This window comes from Pelecanus crispus, chromosome 3 (genome assembly GCF_030463565.1).
Source record: "Pelecanus crispus isolate bPelCri1 chromosome 3, bPelCri1.pri, whole genome shotgun sequence".
Taxonomy (NCBI): Eukaryota; Metazoa; Chordata; class Aves; order Pelecaniformes; family Pelecanidae; genus Pelecanus; species Pelecanus crispus.
Genome location: NC_134645.1, coordinates 18,629,741 through 18,648,157, shown reverse-complemented (window position 1 = coordinate 18,648,157; position 18,417 = coordinate 18,629,741). Strand labels below are relative to the sequence as shown.

General features: G+C 35.6%; 1 protein-coding gene across 2 annotated transcripts in view; it reads left to right on the top strand.

Moving 5' to 3' along the window:
* The window catches only part of SIPA1L2 (signal induced proliferation associated 1 like 2), an 85,744-nt gene that overhangs the window by 44,606 nt on the left and 22,721 nt on the right, over positions 1-18,417 (top strand). For both annotated transcript variants that reach the window (XM_075707419.1, XM_075707418.1), the window contains exons 9-14: positions 5,352-5,609; positions 9,220-9,303; positions 10,796-10,899; positions 11,079-11,182; positions 13,684-14,072; positions 17,687-17,911. In XM_075707419.1, coding sequence (XP_075563534.1) covers positions 5,352-5,609; positions 9,220-9,303; positions 10,796-10,899; positions 11,079-11,182; positions 13,684-14,072; positions 17,687-17,911 — 1,164 coding nt within the window. The remainder of the gene's footprint in view (positions 1-5,351; positions 5,610-9,219; positions 9,304-10,795; positions 10,900-11,078; positions 11,183-13,683; positions 14,073-17,686; positions 17,912-18,417) is intronic.

Genomic DNA, 18,417 nt, shown 5'->3' with positions numbered 1-18,417 from the left:
TCTTCCTTTTTTGATGCAGTGTGACTACTGTTAATGGGTTTCTGAGATGTCAGAACTTGGACTTTTTGTCTTGATATTTTGACCAACGTTCTCTTAGACCATTTGAATCTTATCAAATGTCTTGGACTTGAGCTGTAGTTGATGTAGGGAGTCAATGGAGTCAAGGGGTTACCTCCAGGAGGCCCTTCAGATGGTCAGAGAAGGGGAAATGTATGTATGTCTTATTTAACTACACGGTGTGTCTAAGCAAAACTAAGCTACTAAATTCTGCTTTTCAGTGAAGTCCCTAGAATTATGTGAAATTAATCTGTGTTTTATTACGTGGATTTAATAGATAGCAGGATGGGTCCTCAGTTGCATTGTGACACCTTGTGGGAACTGCTGTAGCACAGGAACAAACATGCACTGTAATAGAAGTAATCACTTTCAAACACAAAGTTTGAGTTAGAAGAATGCAATTACTTATTGTACTGCTAGATATAGATAAAGACTCCTTATTGAGCAAGATTAAGTATTTCGAATTGAAACGGTGATAGTAAGGGATAACTTATCGGTGTAATACAACTGGTTGTATTACAACCAATGATTACTTCCCTACATCCCCCTTAGTGGTTCAAATCTGTGATAGATACATTGAACTAAAGTTAAATTGTAACCAGTTATACTGGTTTTGCTATTACCCTAACAAATCATTCATGGTGCATGAAACCTGTAGATAGTTGGGATCCAAATACTGAAGTCATACCAAGTAGTTGATAGTGGTAGGATATAACTGAAAAGAAGGCTTTTGTGTAGTTATCAAGGTGACAAACTGCTGATCACAGTATATGAAAGCTTCTAACTTTTCTGTGGAGATCAGCATTTACCTTTTTTAACTAGCATTTTTGCATAATGTAGGCCCTGCACAGAGCCTTTTACAGAACCTTTATATGGAATCTTAAATTAATATTGAAAGGTTTGGTTAACATAGTTTGAAAAATGTAATGGACTGCTTGCTAATTGTTTCAGAACATAATGCTCCTTGCAGTAACATTTGAATATTGCAGATTTTTATAGTGGGCTTTTAAATTTTAATATGCAGTCATGACCTGCTAGCTGTATCACAGAGTCATGCTCCGTGTAATTGCAGAGTAGGTTTTATTAACAAAAATTTTTTATAGGATAATATGGCTCTTGAACAAAAAATATTAGTAGGAGTCTGTGTTTTGTGTTGAAGGATTGATTTAATTAATATCAAACTATAGTGAAGGACAGGAAGTGCTATCATTTCTGACATGTGGCTAAGACTTGGTCACACTTGGTTGATAAATAAAATGAGTCCGTTTTTCAAAATGTTGTATTGAATATAATTGGGAAAGATGTTTGATATCCTATACTTGTTTAACATGAATTTAAATATCTTTTTAAGACCATAACATATAGATTTATCTTTACATATTCTTTAAAGTGAATTTAAAGAAAAATAAAAAATTAAAATTAAAAAGTGAATTAAAAGCTATTGTTCAATACCAGTGCCAATGTATATTCTTTATCCAGTGGAATAAGTAACAGTATTATAAACAAAAGTTAGACAATGGTCCAATTAAATATTTAATAGGAAATTGCATTTAACTTGAGGGTTTTTTTTTCATGCAAGGTAACTTGCAGTTTGATCCATGGTGGGGGGTGGGGACCCTTATTGGATCGTAGGCATGAATTAATTGATTCTCTTCATTTCTGATATTGGAGGTAGCTACAATTATGACTTTACGTATCTCAGTATACTGCAGTATCTGTTCTTTAGGCAGTGCTTGTGAAGCAGTGAATCATAATTTTTCATATAAATGTTGAACTGATTGGTTTGGCACTTTAAAATTGAAATTAAAAAGTCTATGTGACAAAGGAAGCCGTATAAAGTAGTTCCAGTTTAACCATGGAAATTTTTTGGGGGCCAGTTACAACAGTCATGTTGGGGCTCCATTTAAAAGTAACATTGTTAGATTTTTATAGTGACTCGAAATAGGATTGTTTTGTAAGCGTTTTTTTGCAGGAACAGTGTCCTGAATCATTTTTTCATTTATCAGAGGAATACATTGTAGTAATGTAAACAAACATAAAATTTTACAAAATTTTAAATTCTTATTCTTTGCAGGACAGCTTGTTGTTTGCTATTTTTATACCATACTTTAGTTATTCAGTTAGCAAGCTGAATCAAGCTAGATAGTAGTAACAATCCCTTTTGCCTTCAAAACCCATGGCTATTTTTACAGCACTTAAAGTACTTTATGGGGGGTATCTAATAAGGGATCCGGTGGCAATTATATGCTATAACTTTCTCAATTACCAAGACAAACGGCGAAATCAATATCCTAGTAATTAAAGCTGGAGAGGCGATGGTTTGTTTCTAACACTTAAGGTCTATAGGAATGAAGAAGGGAGTGAAACGATACTAAGAAATCAGCAGAGGGATGATTGAAATTGTAGCCTACATAATTGTTCAACTTCCTAGTCAAACAATGACAAACTGTGCATATATGGCCACATGAAAAATTACACAGTGGACTAAACTAATATTAACCTTGCTGTGTCATCTGGGCTTTCTTTGTTCTGTTTGTTTTGTCTATAAAGCTTTATGAAAGTCTTTAATTGAATAATCAATCTTAGGCTATTTTTTCCTTTAAGAATTTTCTGTGTTCACATAACATGGACCTGCTTTGGAAATGAATCAAGGTTACGTTGCTAGAGGCGATTGTCTCTTACACCTTGATGTCATTTCTCGCAGGCAGTGAATGAGGCAGGGAACTTTATGAAGAGAAGAATGGTCTTGGGATATAAACAATTGAATATTGCACTGGAGAAATGTATTCTATATATGCTTCTGCAGTAGAAATGTTTGTGCAATTCTATGCGATTTGCTTAACTTGGCCTTTCCATGGTGTTCATTGTTCTAAGAGCCCAACACGTGTTTTGTGGTTTTCAGAAGTGTGGAACAATTTAAAAAACCAGACAAATGAACTGAAGTAGTTTGAAGCAGTAGTCTGAATAAATGTGGTATTTGGGGGGCAGGGGGAAAGCTACAGATATGTCAAATTGACCTTCTGAAATTAACTGATAATTTTATGACATTGGTTTCTCTGTAGTTCCATTCCTTGTCTGTGGGAGGAGACTATTAGGGTCTTCTTACCTCCATAGGGAAGTTACAACCAAAAAATCATTCTTGTGAAATTCTCTGATGCTGCGAGATAAGAGGAGCTGGAAAGAAATTAGTTTTATACCCAGTGAAAGTATGCGGCCATCAAATAATTTCTTATCATAAATCAGTGCAGAAAAATGCAACTGAATATCTGATACATTCTAAAATATAATGGTATATACCTATATATTGAGTAGTATCTCTTCAATGAATGCTGTCTTTTGTATGCATGGAATGAGGTAAAGAGTTCTTTGCTAAAAGCAAAAGAGAAAGTATATATATATAAAAAAGATTTTACTAGTGTACTGACAGAAAGAGGACAGATTAAAGTTAAGTGTGCAACACTTTTGAGGTACAGTTTTAGCATGATCATTTAGACTTTAAAAAAAAAAAAAAAAAAAAAGAAACAAATATAAGAAATTCCGGCATGTCCAACCATGCTTTGTCAGCAGAGTTTACTCATGTCAGATTTTACTGGTGAGTTTAATACTGATATTTCTGATCACAGAATAACCTTGAAAAAACAGGAGTTCTGAGTTCTGTTCTGGAGTAGTCTAGTGACCCCTCTTCAGCTCATCTTCATCAGTGACTTCTACCCTACATTGGCTACTAATCTCCATCCTCAATGCTTTATCCTCTATATTTTATAGTAGTTTATTTACCTTTTTCATATGTTTGAGTGCCAGCAGGGACTGAGATTTAATGCTACAGGATAAACACTTTGCCTGTTTAGTACCACAAAACTGAGCAGCCTGGAGCATTTGGCTGGATCAGAGTATCTACTATCTATGTAACTGCTACAGTTGCACATGCATCTTCTCTTCAACAACCTTGAATAACATAGTAATTTTTTTTATTTATTTTTTTTTTAATCTGCTTACCAGAACACTGACAATGAAAATGTTCTTTTGGTGTTTGGTTTCAGAAACTTTGGGGCACAGTAATTTAATGTATGCGAATCTATACAATTTATTTGAACCGCACATTTGTGCTAAGTCATTTGTGCCAAAAAATTTTCTGGATTAAGACTGTAAGCACTTTACACACACTCTGTTACACTTTTTCTGGGCAATTTTAATTTAGTTGGAAATGGTAACTGTTGAGTTTTCAACAAAAGCAAAGCTTGATCACTCAGCTCAAGGGGTAGAGCAGAATTCACTATTTCTTCCTTAAACTCTACGCGTTGCATTAGAATTACTTAGGGTATTTTCTTTAGAGACATTAATTTAGTACGCACTGCCTGTCAGAAAAATAATGGAGACAGTATGTGAGAATATAAAATATCTGCAATGATAATCGGTGCTGGCTTAAAGTGGGTATGAAGCTTCTATTAACTAATTTCTGAAACAGTAACCCTTAATTCAAGTCCAGCCTGAGTCTACAGCAAATACCACACTGGCAGACTGATCTTTTGGGGAACACTGTCACTATTTTTACCTGAGTTTACACTTGGAGGAATGCTGTTAGTATTTAACCACACTGTAAGCTTCAAGCAGAGATTGTAAGCCAGACTGTTTCTGATTTGTCTCTTCCTTCCGCCTCCCCATTTCTTTCCTAGGCATAGAGACCCCCAGGAAGAGAGACAATAGAAAGTACGCTTTGAAAACAAATAGAAAAATATTTAGATGCTACTTAATCATTTGCATCGCAGTGTATATACTCTGTCATTCAGTGGGGACAAGGTGGGATTCTAAAGGAAAGTTCTCAATACCACTAAGAAACATTTAGTTTGCTGCAAAGCAGCAAACGTGTTTTGTAATTTTGAACATGCAGGTTTTTACATTAAGAAATTATTTGTATTTATGAAATTTAAACATACTAAAGCTGTTACAGAAGAACTTGGTGTTTGCTGACTTCTGAATGCTTTGCTTCTACGAGTTTTTATTATGTAAAATTCAAGCTGCAGATTAATTTATAAGAGCTTAATATTTTCTCCTTTTTGAAAGGTAAGGAGAGAGTTCAAAAATCTTTGAGCACATGAGAGCAAATCCTTTATTTTGAAATGTTTCCTACCTGGTTGACATGATAGTTCTGAAGCATTCAAAGGGCAGTACAATGCTATATGAACACCTTGAGGCACACGGAAGAAAAATATGCATATACTTCTGACTGTAGAAAGCAAGAATTCTTTTTCTGTTCCCTCCAGTGAGACTGATCAGCATTTTTATTTGTCCCACAGGGGTTGTTCAGAACTTTGTCGTATACCCATGGTGGAATACAAACTTGACAGTGAAGGCACCCCATGTGAGTATAAAACCCCTTTCAGAAGGAATACCACTTGGCATCGGGTGCCGACTCCCGCTGGGCAGCCTCTCTCTCGTGCCTCTCCAATCCTAGGAACATCTGACAGACTGCAGTGCCAGCAGCTTCTCCAGCAGGCTCAGACAGCCATTCCTCGCAGCACTTCCTTTGATAGAAAACTGCCAGATGGTGCAAGGTAATATACTCTCCGTTTAATGCCTGTCATTTTCCTAATGTGCCTTACTTTCGGTATCTCTGCTTTCTAGAACTTTGGTACGCTTAGTTTTTAAACCTTATTTTGTTGAGTTTTGACAGTAATTTTAATTCTGACGTTGCATTAAAAAGCGCTCACTGAGCCCAGTTCCCTCTACTGGAAACAAGTGACTTTTGTTGTTTGTGATGGAAGTGGACTGTACTGAGGATCCTACTGCTAACCTTTCCCTTTAGTCCCAAATCAATAAAGTGGGAAACTGCCTTGTGACTTTTTGATCTAAACAATGTCCTGTCCCCCACCTTTTGGGATCCTATTTAAACAAATAATGAACGTAAATCAAATGAACTCATCCCTTTAAAAATGAATTATTTAATCTCATTACCAAGCTATTGGCATAGTTTCAAAGGGCTCTGTAACTCATTACCAGTCCTTATGCTTTGCTTTGCTTTTAATTAAACAAAGCAGAGCTGCTGATTTGAATATGTAACACCTCTTAAATGATGGGATGGTATCCTTAAATGTTAGCTCTGTTCTAATTTAATCATAGTTCCTCATAAGATAAAAATTTATTTTTAAAGTTAAAAATTTGTAAATACATTTGACCTTTGAATTTTTTAGGAAAACCATATGTCTTGAGCAGAACTCTGTCCTTTATTGTTTGCAATTATTTCTGCTTATGCCCTTTTTCCATGGAGTGATGTAGTTCTAATTTCCAAGGAAAAAAATACTGCATGTTGAAAATATCTAATTGATATGAAAATCTAAAATACTAGTCTTAACTAGCTTTAAAAAATTCTGGGTGAAATAATGAACTACTGCTATTGCTACGCTATCTATCTTGTTTAATAGAAAAGAATTAGTGACTTGTACTTTGTTTGAAATATATACAGGTAATAGTAGTACATATTTGAAAATATGTCTATATCATGGTCTGGAGGAGGCAGATTCCCAGTTATGACTATTTGATCACTTATATTCTCCTTCTTCCCTACCCCCCTCCTCACCACCTGAAAACAAGAGAGGTGCATTTCTGTAAGCGTATACATACCATTATAGGACTTAAGCTTTTCCTAATGTCTTGTTACTGAAACTCTCAGTAACATCCAGCATAAGGAGACAATGATCAAATGTCTAGAAATACTTCAGAATTTATGGAGCTTTATTAAGCATTCTGTATGCCTATACAGAGAAAAAAAGAAAGCTTTCTGACATACTACTAATTTCCAAAAAACTTCACAAACATAAGCTGCACTTTCCTAACACTCAGTGAAGCATGTGGAAAAAATGCTAAGACAGAGGCTATCTCTTGTCATGAAGAAATTCCTCTATCACTTAAAACAAGCGCAATGCAGAAGTGCTGTTCTGGGCAAGATGTTGTACAGAGTATGAATAATGAAAATAGAGGAAAATTATGAACTGTGACATATGAGTCTTGAAACATGAAGAGAAAGTTACCTAATTGGCAAGGTCTTTCCACATAGGAAGAGGCATAGTTAATGGCTTGGCAGAGAGATGGACTTAAAACAAAAGAGTTTGAAGGAAGGTTGATTAGTACTTATAATAGTCTTGCAAGGGTGAAGATGTATACTCAGGCTAGGAAAATGATGAAGAGGTTTTTAGAGGGTCAGACACCCAATATCAATTTAGACAAATTGAAGAGTGCAGGCAGGGAGAAGCAGGTTGATAAAACAGGGAAGTTACAGCAACTGATCTGAAAATGAGCTAACATTGAAGTCAGTGATAAAATACTTGTTTTTAGAGATAAAAAGAGGAAAAAGCAACAGATGTGTGGGCTAGATACAGTAAAAGACTTAAGCAGCAACAGTTCAACTACTATGACATGTAACAGTTAGGTGCCCAATTTCACTTTCCCTGGAGTGAAATTGAAAACTGGGATCTGAACACCTGTGCTCAGAGTACAGTTCCTGAGGAGAGTTAAGTGCTTTGAGAAGGCAATCCAAATGTTTTTGTGTTGATCAAGGAGTGTTGTCTAATTAGTCACCAAGAAATACAAGGATATGCCTGAGCTCTACTCCTGTTTTCACAAAATGCCTAATTCTGTGACAGCTGCTCATAGTGAGTGCCTAAGAGTGAAGCTTCAGTCAGTCTCACGCTTCTGGTTTTTTGCACCAAGAAGTCTCCATGTACTTTAGTCCTTGAGTCACTTGTAGGCAAGTGCATCCTTTCTTCTGGAGTCTGGAATCCATTCCTGAGGGCAGGCAGCTGCAACTCTTCTGTAAAGGAACTGTGTGAGGCATTCACTGGCTGTATTTCTGTGGTTCTCCTTTTGTAGCCACCTTTGGTTTAGTACACTAATGGCTAGACACTTGTCCAGCAAATGGGAGGCTTGGGATCTAGATATTCTTCAGCCTGGGATAGTACAAACCAGCATCCCAGTTTTGAGGACAGTGTCTTAAACATCAGTCTGGAGGCTGGAAACACATGGGATCATAACTTACCTATTCTTTAATACTGATTCACTTAAGCTGTGCAAGAAATGCAAAGTTCTTGGTGGTAAGAAGCAAGAAAATGCAACTGAATTCAGTTGTAGCCTATTTCACTTGATTGAGAGAGGCTCAGTCCTGTCCATACTTACCAGAGAGACCCATGCTGAAAAATTAGGCACTGCACTATCTACTTATTGTACATGTGTTTGGCTGTTGGACAAAATATAACAGCTAATGTCTTTAAAATTTTCAAGCTGAGCAGTAAAGTTGCTTATTGAATGTCATGACCTTGGGAAACTGTTATGCATAAATTCAAAACTACCTCTTTTCACCTCTTCTTGAGTCCACACATTCATTTCTACATACAGCTTTTTTTTTTTTTTTTTTTTTTTAAAGAAAGATATATTAAAAAAAGGGAAACACAGGAAATTCAAGGTAGTGTCACTGAGGGAAACTGTATTGTAGTTATGGACTGATATGCACAGAAGTGAAGAACAGTAGAGTGATCAAAACCAAATTTGAACATTGAATTGCAACTGTCTGGAAATCCAAGAAGATTAATTAGAGACATTTTTAAGACATGATGCTCAAAAGTTTAAATAATAAATACAAAATAATGCTATTCATGAAAATGTTTTCTTATTGCTCTTCTATGTCAAAGAATTAATAAAATAAAAGAAGTATTGGTATTACCTCTTCTAAATTACTATGTTGAAAATCAGAATACATGCAAAGCGACTAGCACTCATTTCTGATCCATCATGAGAGCTTCCCACACGTGAATTTAGAGACCTAATCCAGCTGCTCTGACTCCTGAGTAATCCCATTTGTTCAGAAGTAAAGCTAGATGTAAGGAAAATAGGATTTGGCATTTAGTCTTTCTCTTTTTGTGCCTTTTTTTATATATTCAGTTGGAAATGTTTTATTAGTGATGAAATAAATAATATACTTTAAAAATACTTGTTTAAGTTCTATGAAACTAAGATAAAACTGTAAATTCCCCAAATGAATATAATTAAGTGTTCATACTACATTACATTATTTGTAAAAATGAATGTATTTTATAATAGAAGCACAGCCCATTTCAAATCTGAAACCCCACAAATATGTCAGTGCATTGTTAATAACTCTAGTCAACATTACAGAAGTTCTCCAAGCAACCAGTCCTCCTCCAGTGACCCAGGACCCAGTGGGAGCAGCCAGTGGAGACAGCAAGTGGGATATGACGGGTACTGGTGATTTTTTTTTAATTTTTTTTTTTTTTTTAAAATCTTGCTGTAGTTCCCATGCATCTTATTTCTGAAGCAAAATCTATGTGCATGTTCTATATCATAGATTTATTTGCAAAATCTGTTAGTGTATTTTAAGATGTACAGGTTTACTGATCTTTAATGTCACATGTATGCTAATACAATTTTAAAGCCGTACGGCTTTAACTCTTTAGGGCCAAATTTTTATTTTACAATTCGGATAAATAACAAACAGTCCTTAGGTTTGTTTTCCCAGAAACAGGCCAGAAAACAGCTAGTAACTCAGAACTGGAATAAAATAATAATTTCTCCTCCTTTTACTTCAGTGGAAGGGTATTTGATTAAAAAATTATTTTTATGGTATTCAGAGGTTTTATTTCCTACTGTGCTTGTTCCTGTGGCATCCATTCCCTAGCATCTCTCCTCAAAAAAGCAGCACTCAGAAGTCTCTTCTCCCTAAAAGGCTGTTGCAGTATGTAGATGGTTCTTTCACATGTCTATTAATCCCTTGGTGCTGAAGTTTCAGAAGTTAACTATCTGTGTTTAAAAGACCACCCCAATATACTGTCCATGTTACAAGAATATGTTCTAAATTACTTGAAATTTATCACTTTGTTGTATAAATATAGCTGCCGAAAACACTCCTGTTATAAAATGTTGAGCTATGGCAGTATCTATGTGGCATGATATAGAGGCATTCCAGACTTGCCACTTGGCTTTCAGAAGTTACTTTTCAGAAAAAATGTGAATATTGAAAACATCAGCTTGACTCCTTGTCTGTAAGCTTAATGTTGCTTTGGCATCACTGTTTGTGGATAAGATACTCCACGTAGCAAATATATATGCAATATCTTGGAGACTCCTCAAGGAATTTCAGAATACTTAATGAACTCTCTAGCAGCTAAATAGATGCTAATAACTCAAATAAAACTATAGCAATTTTTTTGACAGTAAACACATGAAAATGCATCTTGTGTCATTTTTCTAGGACAGTTATTTCTAATAGCAGCCTTGGTTTTATTGTGTTTCTTTGTGAAATAATTTAACTTCTGCAATACAATACAAAGCAATGGACTTGGTACTAGCTTATGTGTTCTGAGTGTGAAAACCTGCAAAACTACAGAGTTACTTTCTGTGGGACTTGGTTCATAAAGAGGCTAAACATACATTACCATAGCTATCCATTGCAAAAACTTTTGGATATATAGCTCCAAGAATGCATTTCTTCTTAAAGTTCAGTGTCTTCTTGACCTTTCACACTTAAGATATAAGTGCTGTTGAAAAGATTTCATGTAAATATTTCCATGCAGTGTTTCCAAATGTTAGTGTACTTGCTTGGTGAGGGGAATGATGATTGTTTAAACAACTCATGTACAAAATATTTGAAGGGTAAAAAGTATTGTTGTTCATCATGTAACTAGTTTTCTAGGAAAAAAACCCAAACAGCTTAATTTTCTGCTTACGTTAAAAGGTGCCAGTCCCCTTTGCTCCATGAACACCACCAAGGTTCAGGCTCACTGGAGTGTGAAGGAGGCAGAGAACGAGAGGAAGCTTTGGAAGGAACTAGACATTCTGGTAATAAAAAACACTGTATCTTAAATATAAATGTTCTTTGCAATGCAGTGCCTGTTGAAGTGCAGCCACCTTCTGATGCAGAGGTTTGAAACCTCATGCTAAGCCATGTGCCTTTTTTCTTTGTACAGTATACTCATCTTTTTAGCATTCAGAAATTAAAACACAATTATTTCTGACAGAAACCAAGTGGCATGCACCATCGACCAAAGTCCTGAGCTCCTACAAAGACCGGGCTTTACAGAAAGAAGGCAGTGGCAAGGAGTCGCCAAACAAACTTTCACATGTAAGTCTCTTACTTGGATGTCATTCAAAACTCTAAAAAACAAACAAACAAACAAAACCCCAAAGAAACCCCATGCTGGACTTAAAGAAATATATCTTAAAAATACATTTTAGTAATTTATGAAGACCACTGTGTGTTTTGGGAGGCAAAGAGTATGCTCACCTAGATGTGGGGTGAATTGAGTATGCTTAATTTGTGTTTATAAACTAAGAACTCCAAGAGGGCATGGGTCTGGGGTATTGAGGAGGTAAAACTAGTATAGTCTACACTCAACTGTGTATTTACAGCTTCATTTATACTGGCTTGCCTAATATGTGAAGTATTTCATATCCTTTTGTCCTGGTTTTGGCTGGGATAGAATTAATTTTCTTCCTAGTAGCTGGTATAGTGCTGTGTTTTGGACTGAGTATGAGAACAATGTTGATAACACACTGATGCTTTAGTTGTTGCTAGGTACTGCTTACACTAGTCAAGGACTGTTTCAGCTTCCCATGCTCTGCCAGGTGCACAAGAAACTGGGAAGGGGCACAGCCAGGACAGCTGACCCAAACTGACCAAAGGGCTGTTCCATACCATATGATGTCATGCTCAGTATATAAACTGGGGGGAGCTGGCCAGGGGGCAGTGATTTCATAATGGGCTTATGTTTGTTTTTGCCTGTGTATGTATATGTGTAGTGCAGGTGCAAAAGAACTGTATTGTACAAAGTAAGAACTGGTATTATTATAAAGATAATACCAATAAAATGAGGCTATTCTGTTGTTAGCTGCTTTAAAACAGAAAAAAATTATCATCACCTTGTAAAGGACCTTTTAATGTTCTCTTGTGCATCCCCTTTTTGTTCACCTCAATTTGCCATATGACTCTCTGCCAGCCAGTGAAATTCACGGAGGGCTACAGCAAACGTACAAGAACTCTGTCAAATATTTAACTGTTAGGAAAAAACCATCTATGTTGTCTTTTTATCCGTTTTAACTTGGGGGAAGGAGGGTGGGGGAATTTCACTGGCTGTCTTCAAGCTCTCTTTGTTATCCTGAATAAATATCATATACCTGCTGATTTTTTTTTTTTTTTTTTTTTTTAAATCTTGCTCCATGACACAATCTTTAACAACATGTAACAATTAGGGCCATGCTGAGCTTTCATACAATAATTTCTCTTTGCACAAGGAAGTGCACACAATGATCTTAAGCTATGGCCATAATGAACTTTGAGCACTTCAGGATATCTGTATCAATAGCTGTTGTCCAGATTCTCTGCTGCTTGCAGGGTCAAGAAAAGGTGCCTAAGCATGTGTGTTCAGCAACATACAGGAAATTTTTGGGAAGGTTCATACATGCAATACTTCTTCTGAGGTTCATTTTATGCCTTTGAGCTTCCTCCCTGCCCTTCCTTGTTTCTTTCCACTTTGGTTCCATTTTACATTTACAGTAAGAAGTGACATGCCTTTTCTCTAGACACCTTTCTCCAAGTCCCTCTCCTTGGAAAAACTGCTCATTGTATTTTTATCAATTGTTCCATTGTTTTTAAAGTCACAGCCATCTTGTAAAGGTTAGAATAAATGCAAATGTGACCCCTCCTTTTTTTCTAAAATAACCTTCTTCAAATTTTGAGACCTGTTAATTTCCATATGGAATAGAAGTATCATTTCTGGAAAGGCTGCCTTGTCTAACTGCTTTAATGTGTGAGCAACAACAATGTTTATATGCATCTGCTAGGAGGGGGATCTCATAAAAAAGTTAGTCACACTTCCCACTGACATTCTACCTAAAAGAAGTCCATCTGCCCTAATAGAATTCCATCTGCCCTTATTCTGGCTACTCTGTCACATAGATAAGTTAATCCAACTCTCTATAAAATCTCTTTTCAAAAAAACCAAGAAAAAACACCAACTTTATTGACACAAATGCCTGACATAATTATTCCACTTCAATAGCCATGCTTAGCTTAGGGCCCTGTGACTTCAGTTACTTTCATCTGGTACACACACATCGCAATTGGCTTCAATTTAACTAGCCACACATCCAATTGGATTTGATCCAATAAGCTGCATATTTCACCCACACTGAGAAAAAGCCAAGGATAATTCAGTCTTTGGTGTTTTTCAGACTTGCAGTAGAACTTGTTTAAACAAATAATTACCAATGCATCTAGCTTTAACAGATGCTTAACTGTTCAGAAATGCAATTTTATGGATGTTAAGCAGGTTCTATAATCAGAAAAATTCAAGTGTGATCTTAAGATTTGCCATAGAAGATGGAACTAGAGCCTTTTTATTTGGAGTGACATCAACCTTTAATGTATCTAGCCAGCTGTGCAATTCATTTCATAAAAACTGGTGGTATAATTAGCTCTTTTCATACTTTGCAGTTATAGCATACTGTAAAAAATAATAAAATGCTCTTTGAATGGCACAAATTCAGTAATTTCTAGGAAAACAAATATTTTACTATTTAACTTGGGGGGGGGTGTCTTTTTTTGTTTGTTTTCTTGTTGTTAAGATCGGAGACAAAAGCTGTTCAAGCCACTCAAGCAGCAACACCCTTTCCAGTAATACATCCAGCAACAGCGATGAAAAACACTTTGGTTCTGGAGATCTGATGGATCCTGAGCTGCTTGGATTAACATATATAAAGGGGGCTTCTACTGACAGTGGAATTGATACGGCTCCCTGCATGCCTGCTCCTCTTCTGGCCCCTTTGCACCTTGCTGGCAGCAGGTCTGGAGTACATTGTCGTACTGAGCAGTGGACCGAGTCTTCTGAAACTCCTGGGCCAGATGATGATCCAGCTAAAATCTATGCTGTTCATAGCTATGCTTCTGCTATTTCTACCAGTCATACAGCTGAAGGCAGTATGGGAGACCTAAGTGAAATCTCCTCTCATTCCAGGTATGTGTTTCTTACAAATTAAGGATTATGGATTACAGATTAACATACAGAGAACTCTTTTTCATTGTTGCTATTCTGGTTACCTTTCTTTGAAAGTGCACTTAACTGATTCTGATTTTTTTTTTGTTGTTGTATTTAAATGCCTACATGAGCAATTTTCAGTCAATTTTTAATGAGTCTGCCTAAAAAGCATAGCTAGTCCTACTCCCAGATCTGATGGAGATTTTTTATGTGACCTTGTGCACATTGCTCAGGTTTTTAAAGTTGGGAAACATCCCTGTTTAAAAGTGAACTTTGCACCTAACTTATTTCACGTACTTTTTTTTAGTACAGTGCAACAAAATACCTGGGAGTTGAGGGAGATCAGAGAGATTGCAATGGACAATTTTTACATATAGTGACAGACAACTTTTACATATAGTGAAACTGCGCTGCATACCATCCCCCCTAATTTACATTTTTGTGATGTATGCTTTACAATTTTGTTTGAACTGAATTTCTGATTATTTTCAGCTCTTCTTTTTGTTACCAATGGAATGCATGAGTGGTACGCCTGTTGTAAAGCAAACTTTGAAAGTACACTTTTACAGCTGGTTGCCTTTATCTCCCAATTCCCGTTTTATGGTGACTTTGAAGTTGAAGCTTTGGTCTATGTGTTAAGGTTTTTACTCTGTAAAGGATAGAAGGAAATTGTTTGTTCTGCTTTCCCTCTGATTTTTCTGTTTTCAATGTCAATCAGTACAGGAAAATAACCAAATAATATCCTGTATCCTCATTTCTTTATATGCTTGACATGAGTGAATTAGTCTTGTATACTTACTCTGACTTCTAGATTTCTTTTCCACAAGCTATAGAAGATAGTATAGACTATTGTATAGACTGTTGTGAAAACTAGGTAAATGCTTTCACATTAAGCTTTCACTACCCTTGTGATAATGTAGAAGCTCCATTTTTACTCTGCTTTATGTGTATTGAGATCTAATTTTATATATTAAGACTTCTAAAGTGCTAGAAATAAGCTCTATGCTTCTAGGACTTCATCATTATGAGCTGAAATAGATTTCTAATGGCTAGAATATGTATTCTCAGCACTTGTGTGGCAGCTGTCATATTTAAAGTGCCAGGCAGCCATTAAGTAATATGCTGCTCACTTCTATGGAATAAACATTTTATGGATTAATTAAAAATTAAAAAAAAAAAGAAAGTAAGCATATAGATTTTAAGTTATTTACCCAGGCATTTCCAAAGTAGTAATTATTGTTGAGATATGACTACTTATGTTAGGATTGCCCAGTTCCACTTTGGCAATAGCAATGTTTTCAAATGATCACCTTCTAATTGTGTGCCAAATCCTTTTGCTATAGAAAAATGTCAGACTTATGTTATGTGACCCAACTGTTTTATTTAAACTTTGCTTAAATGCCCTTCAAATTATGTTGGAATGATAAATAATTTTGCAGTTGGGTTTAAGCTGGCACCACCTATACAGCACCCACAGGCATACATTATTAAAAAATATCTCATTTTATAGCTGTGATGCTGCAACACTGATGTGTTCAAATAGACATAAGAAAGTTGAGTTAATGTATAGGCATGTCATATCTACTGCTGAATCCTATGTCTGTTTTCCAACTGGTTAGACACTGAATTTGTATTTCTTCATAATCTGTAACAATGAAATACTAACACTATTGAGGCATTCATTCACAATTATTTTATGAATGTTAAATAGTAAACTTGTTCTGCAGTAGCTAAACAGTGTAAAACTTGAGGAAACAAGCCCACAGACTGGTGGAAAGTCATTAATCTATAAATGCAACATTTCTTTATTAAAATTGTGTTCTGTTTACTGAATAGATAAAGTGCAATGCACAGGAAAGATGTTGGATGGTTGAAAGATACTGGCTTGATTCTCTAACATCATCAGATAAAGAACCACCTGAAAAAAAACTAATACTCTAGTGCCCGAGTAAGATTTACAGAATTAAACTTGCTATGTGAAACAGTATCTCAAACTACAAACTGACTTGAGCTGTGCACAACATTGTCTCACAGCTCTGTTATTAACGGTTTTCTCTCTCCTATTTTATATTAACTATGCACATGAATTATCAAATACCTTCATGTTATGTAGCTGAAACAGCTTATCTTCATTGCCTTTAGTATTTCTTTGTTTCTTACATAGACCATCTTTTGGATCCTAAAAATATATACTGCTTGTTCCAACTGTGGCATTGAACTCATTATCTAAACCCAGGCTTTTATAGGCATTTTATTTCTTTACTTCAAAAAATATTCCTGTATTTAAAACCTACAGAATGAGTTTGGATGCCCAATTTTTCTTGAATTTAGTTACAAACAGAAGTCTAAAATCCTCTGTATAATGTCCTTGCTGTTGATCTGACATGTATTTTACATTGTGCTTCAATGTTTGCTTCATCTTTAGATTTCAATTTTTCATAACTGAATTATTTTCTTCACCACATCTTTACATCATTTCTTTGCATTTTTGCAAGGTTAGCAAGCAAAAAAAGCTTTTAACATCACCTGCATTATTTTCTTCCCCCAAAACCTCATAATTTTGTTTCTACTTTTTGGGGAGGAAGAGGGATGAGAGGAGAGAAAATAATTTTTTTTTAAGATTAAATACACATACTAACTGTGATCAAAATTATTAATCCATTGCCTTAATGATTCAACTTTCTTCCACAGTAGGCATTTGAATTTGATCTAATGACATCTATGTATGTGCATTGCTTGTGTTTGACTCTGCATGGACAGCAAAGTAGACATGTCTGTTACACTTTCAGCAACACCTTCTGTTCCTCTCTGAATTAATCCAGTGCTCTTGGGATTAGATTAAAAGATAGCACTGTGTTTGGTATTCGTAAACCAACAATGAAAGTTAGGAGCTGCTGCTTCAGGTTCCAGCCTCTGATTTTAGACAAGGCACTTGGTTTATGAATGCTTCAGTTACTCCACCTGCAAGATGAAAAGGAGAAATTCATTCTTCAAGGAAGTGTTTGCTTTAGTTCATTTTAAATCGTTTTGAGCGTCTTCAGTAAAAGGTTTCATTAGTCCCTACTAGTGCTATTATTCATAATAAAAGAGGCTATTAAAATTATCCAGAGGACTGTTTTTGTTGAACTGAAATTTACTTCTGTTAATATTAAATTCTCAATGGTGCTGAATGAAAGACACAGTTTAAACTGGCAGGAACTGGCAAAATTAACATGAAGTGGAAAGGTACAGAAGTTTTATAATTAGAGAGATATTTGGGGTAATTCCCTATGCAGTTCTTGATGTAAATGGAATTATACTGTTAATAATGTGTGTGTACATCTTTTAATTTTAATTCATACCAGTTTGCATTGGCGTTTCAGCAAGTCGAATTACATACATGTTTTAGAAACTCACCACAATTCTGTTCTCAAAGAGCTTTAATGTATACACTGCTGGTATGTAGAAAATTACTGTAGCGATACTGCTACCTTGATTTTAACCTTGAGGAAAAACTTAACATTAAGAATTAGAGCTGCATACCAGGCGAAGTGTTTCTGATTTGTTGTTGTACAGGAGATTTCATTCTTGCATTTGTGTGTTTACTTTTTCAGTGGGTCACATCATTCAGGAAGCCCATCAACACATTGCTCTAAGAAGAGTGGCTCCCTAGATACCTCCAAAGTCTATATAGTGTCACAGAATAGTGGTCAACAGATTTCTGGGTCAGTTTCAAAACCATACCACAGGCAAGGAGCAGTGAGTAAATACGTCATTGGATGGAAAAAATCAGAAGAAAGTCCTACACCTGAAGAATCTGAAGTTTCTGAATGCCATGAGTAAGAAATCTGTTTAACTTTCTTGGGGGAAGAGGGGTAATGAAAATAAATTCTAAAATGGGATAGAAAGATGAAAAACTACAAATTCAATTTTGCTTTTAAATGTTTGGGTGTTTTTCTGTACCTCTAGGTATCAGAGGTGCATCCAAAAAGAGAAAAAAAGATACTAACTGCAGGATACTGTTTTCTCTGTTTTACTGTTCTATCCAGCTGCATGTTTTTCCCATGTGTCCAATAAAGCAAGCTGACAGAATTTCTGAAAGTGTGTGTAGGCAAAAATGTATGGCTCTGCCAGACATTCTGAATTTCCATTTTGAAACTCTAGGAAACTATTGGGAAGGTACAATTTTATTAAGGTCTTAAAGACCTTTCCTAGAAATCTCCAGGTTAGTTGTAAAAAGCTTACTTCCTGACATTTCTGTATTAAACCTTACTACCTTGTTGCCTATTACATCAACTAATACATTGCAGATGAGAGACATGACCATAAACTTATCAGTGATCTA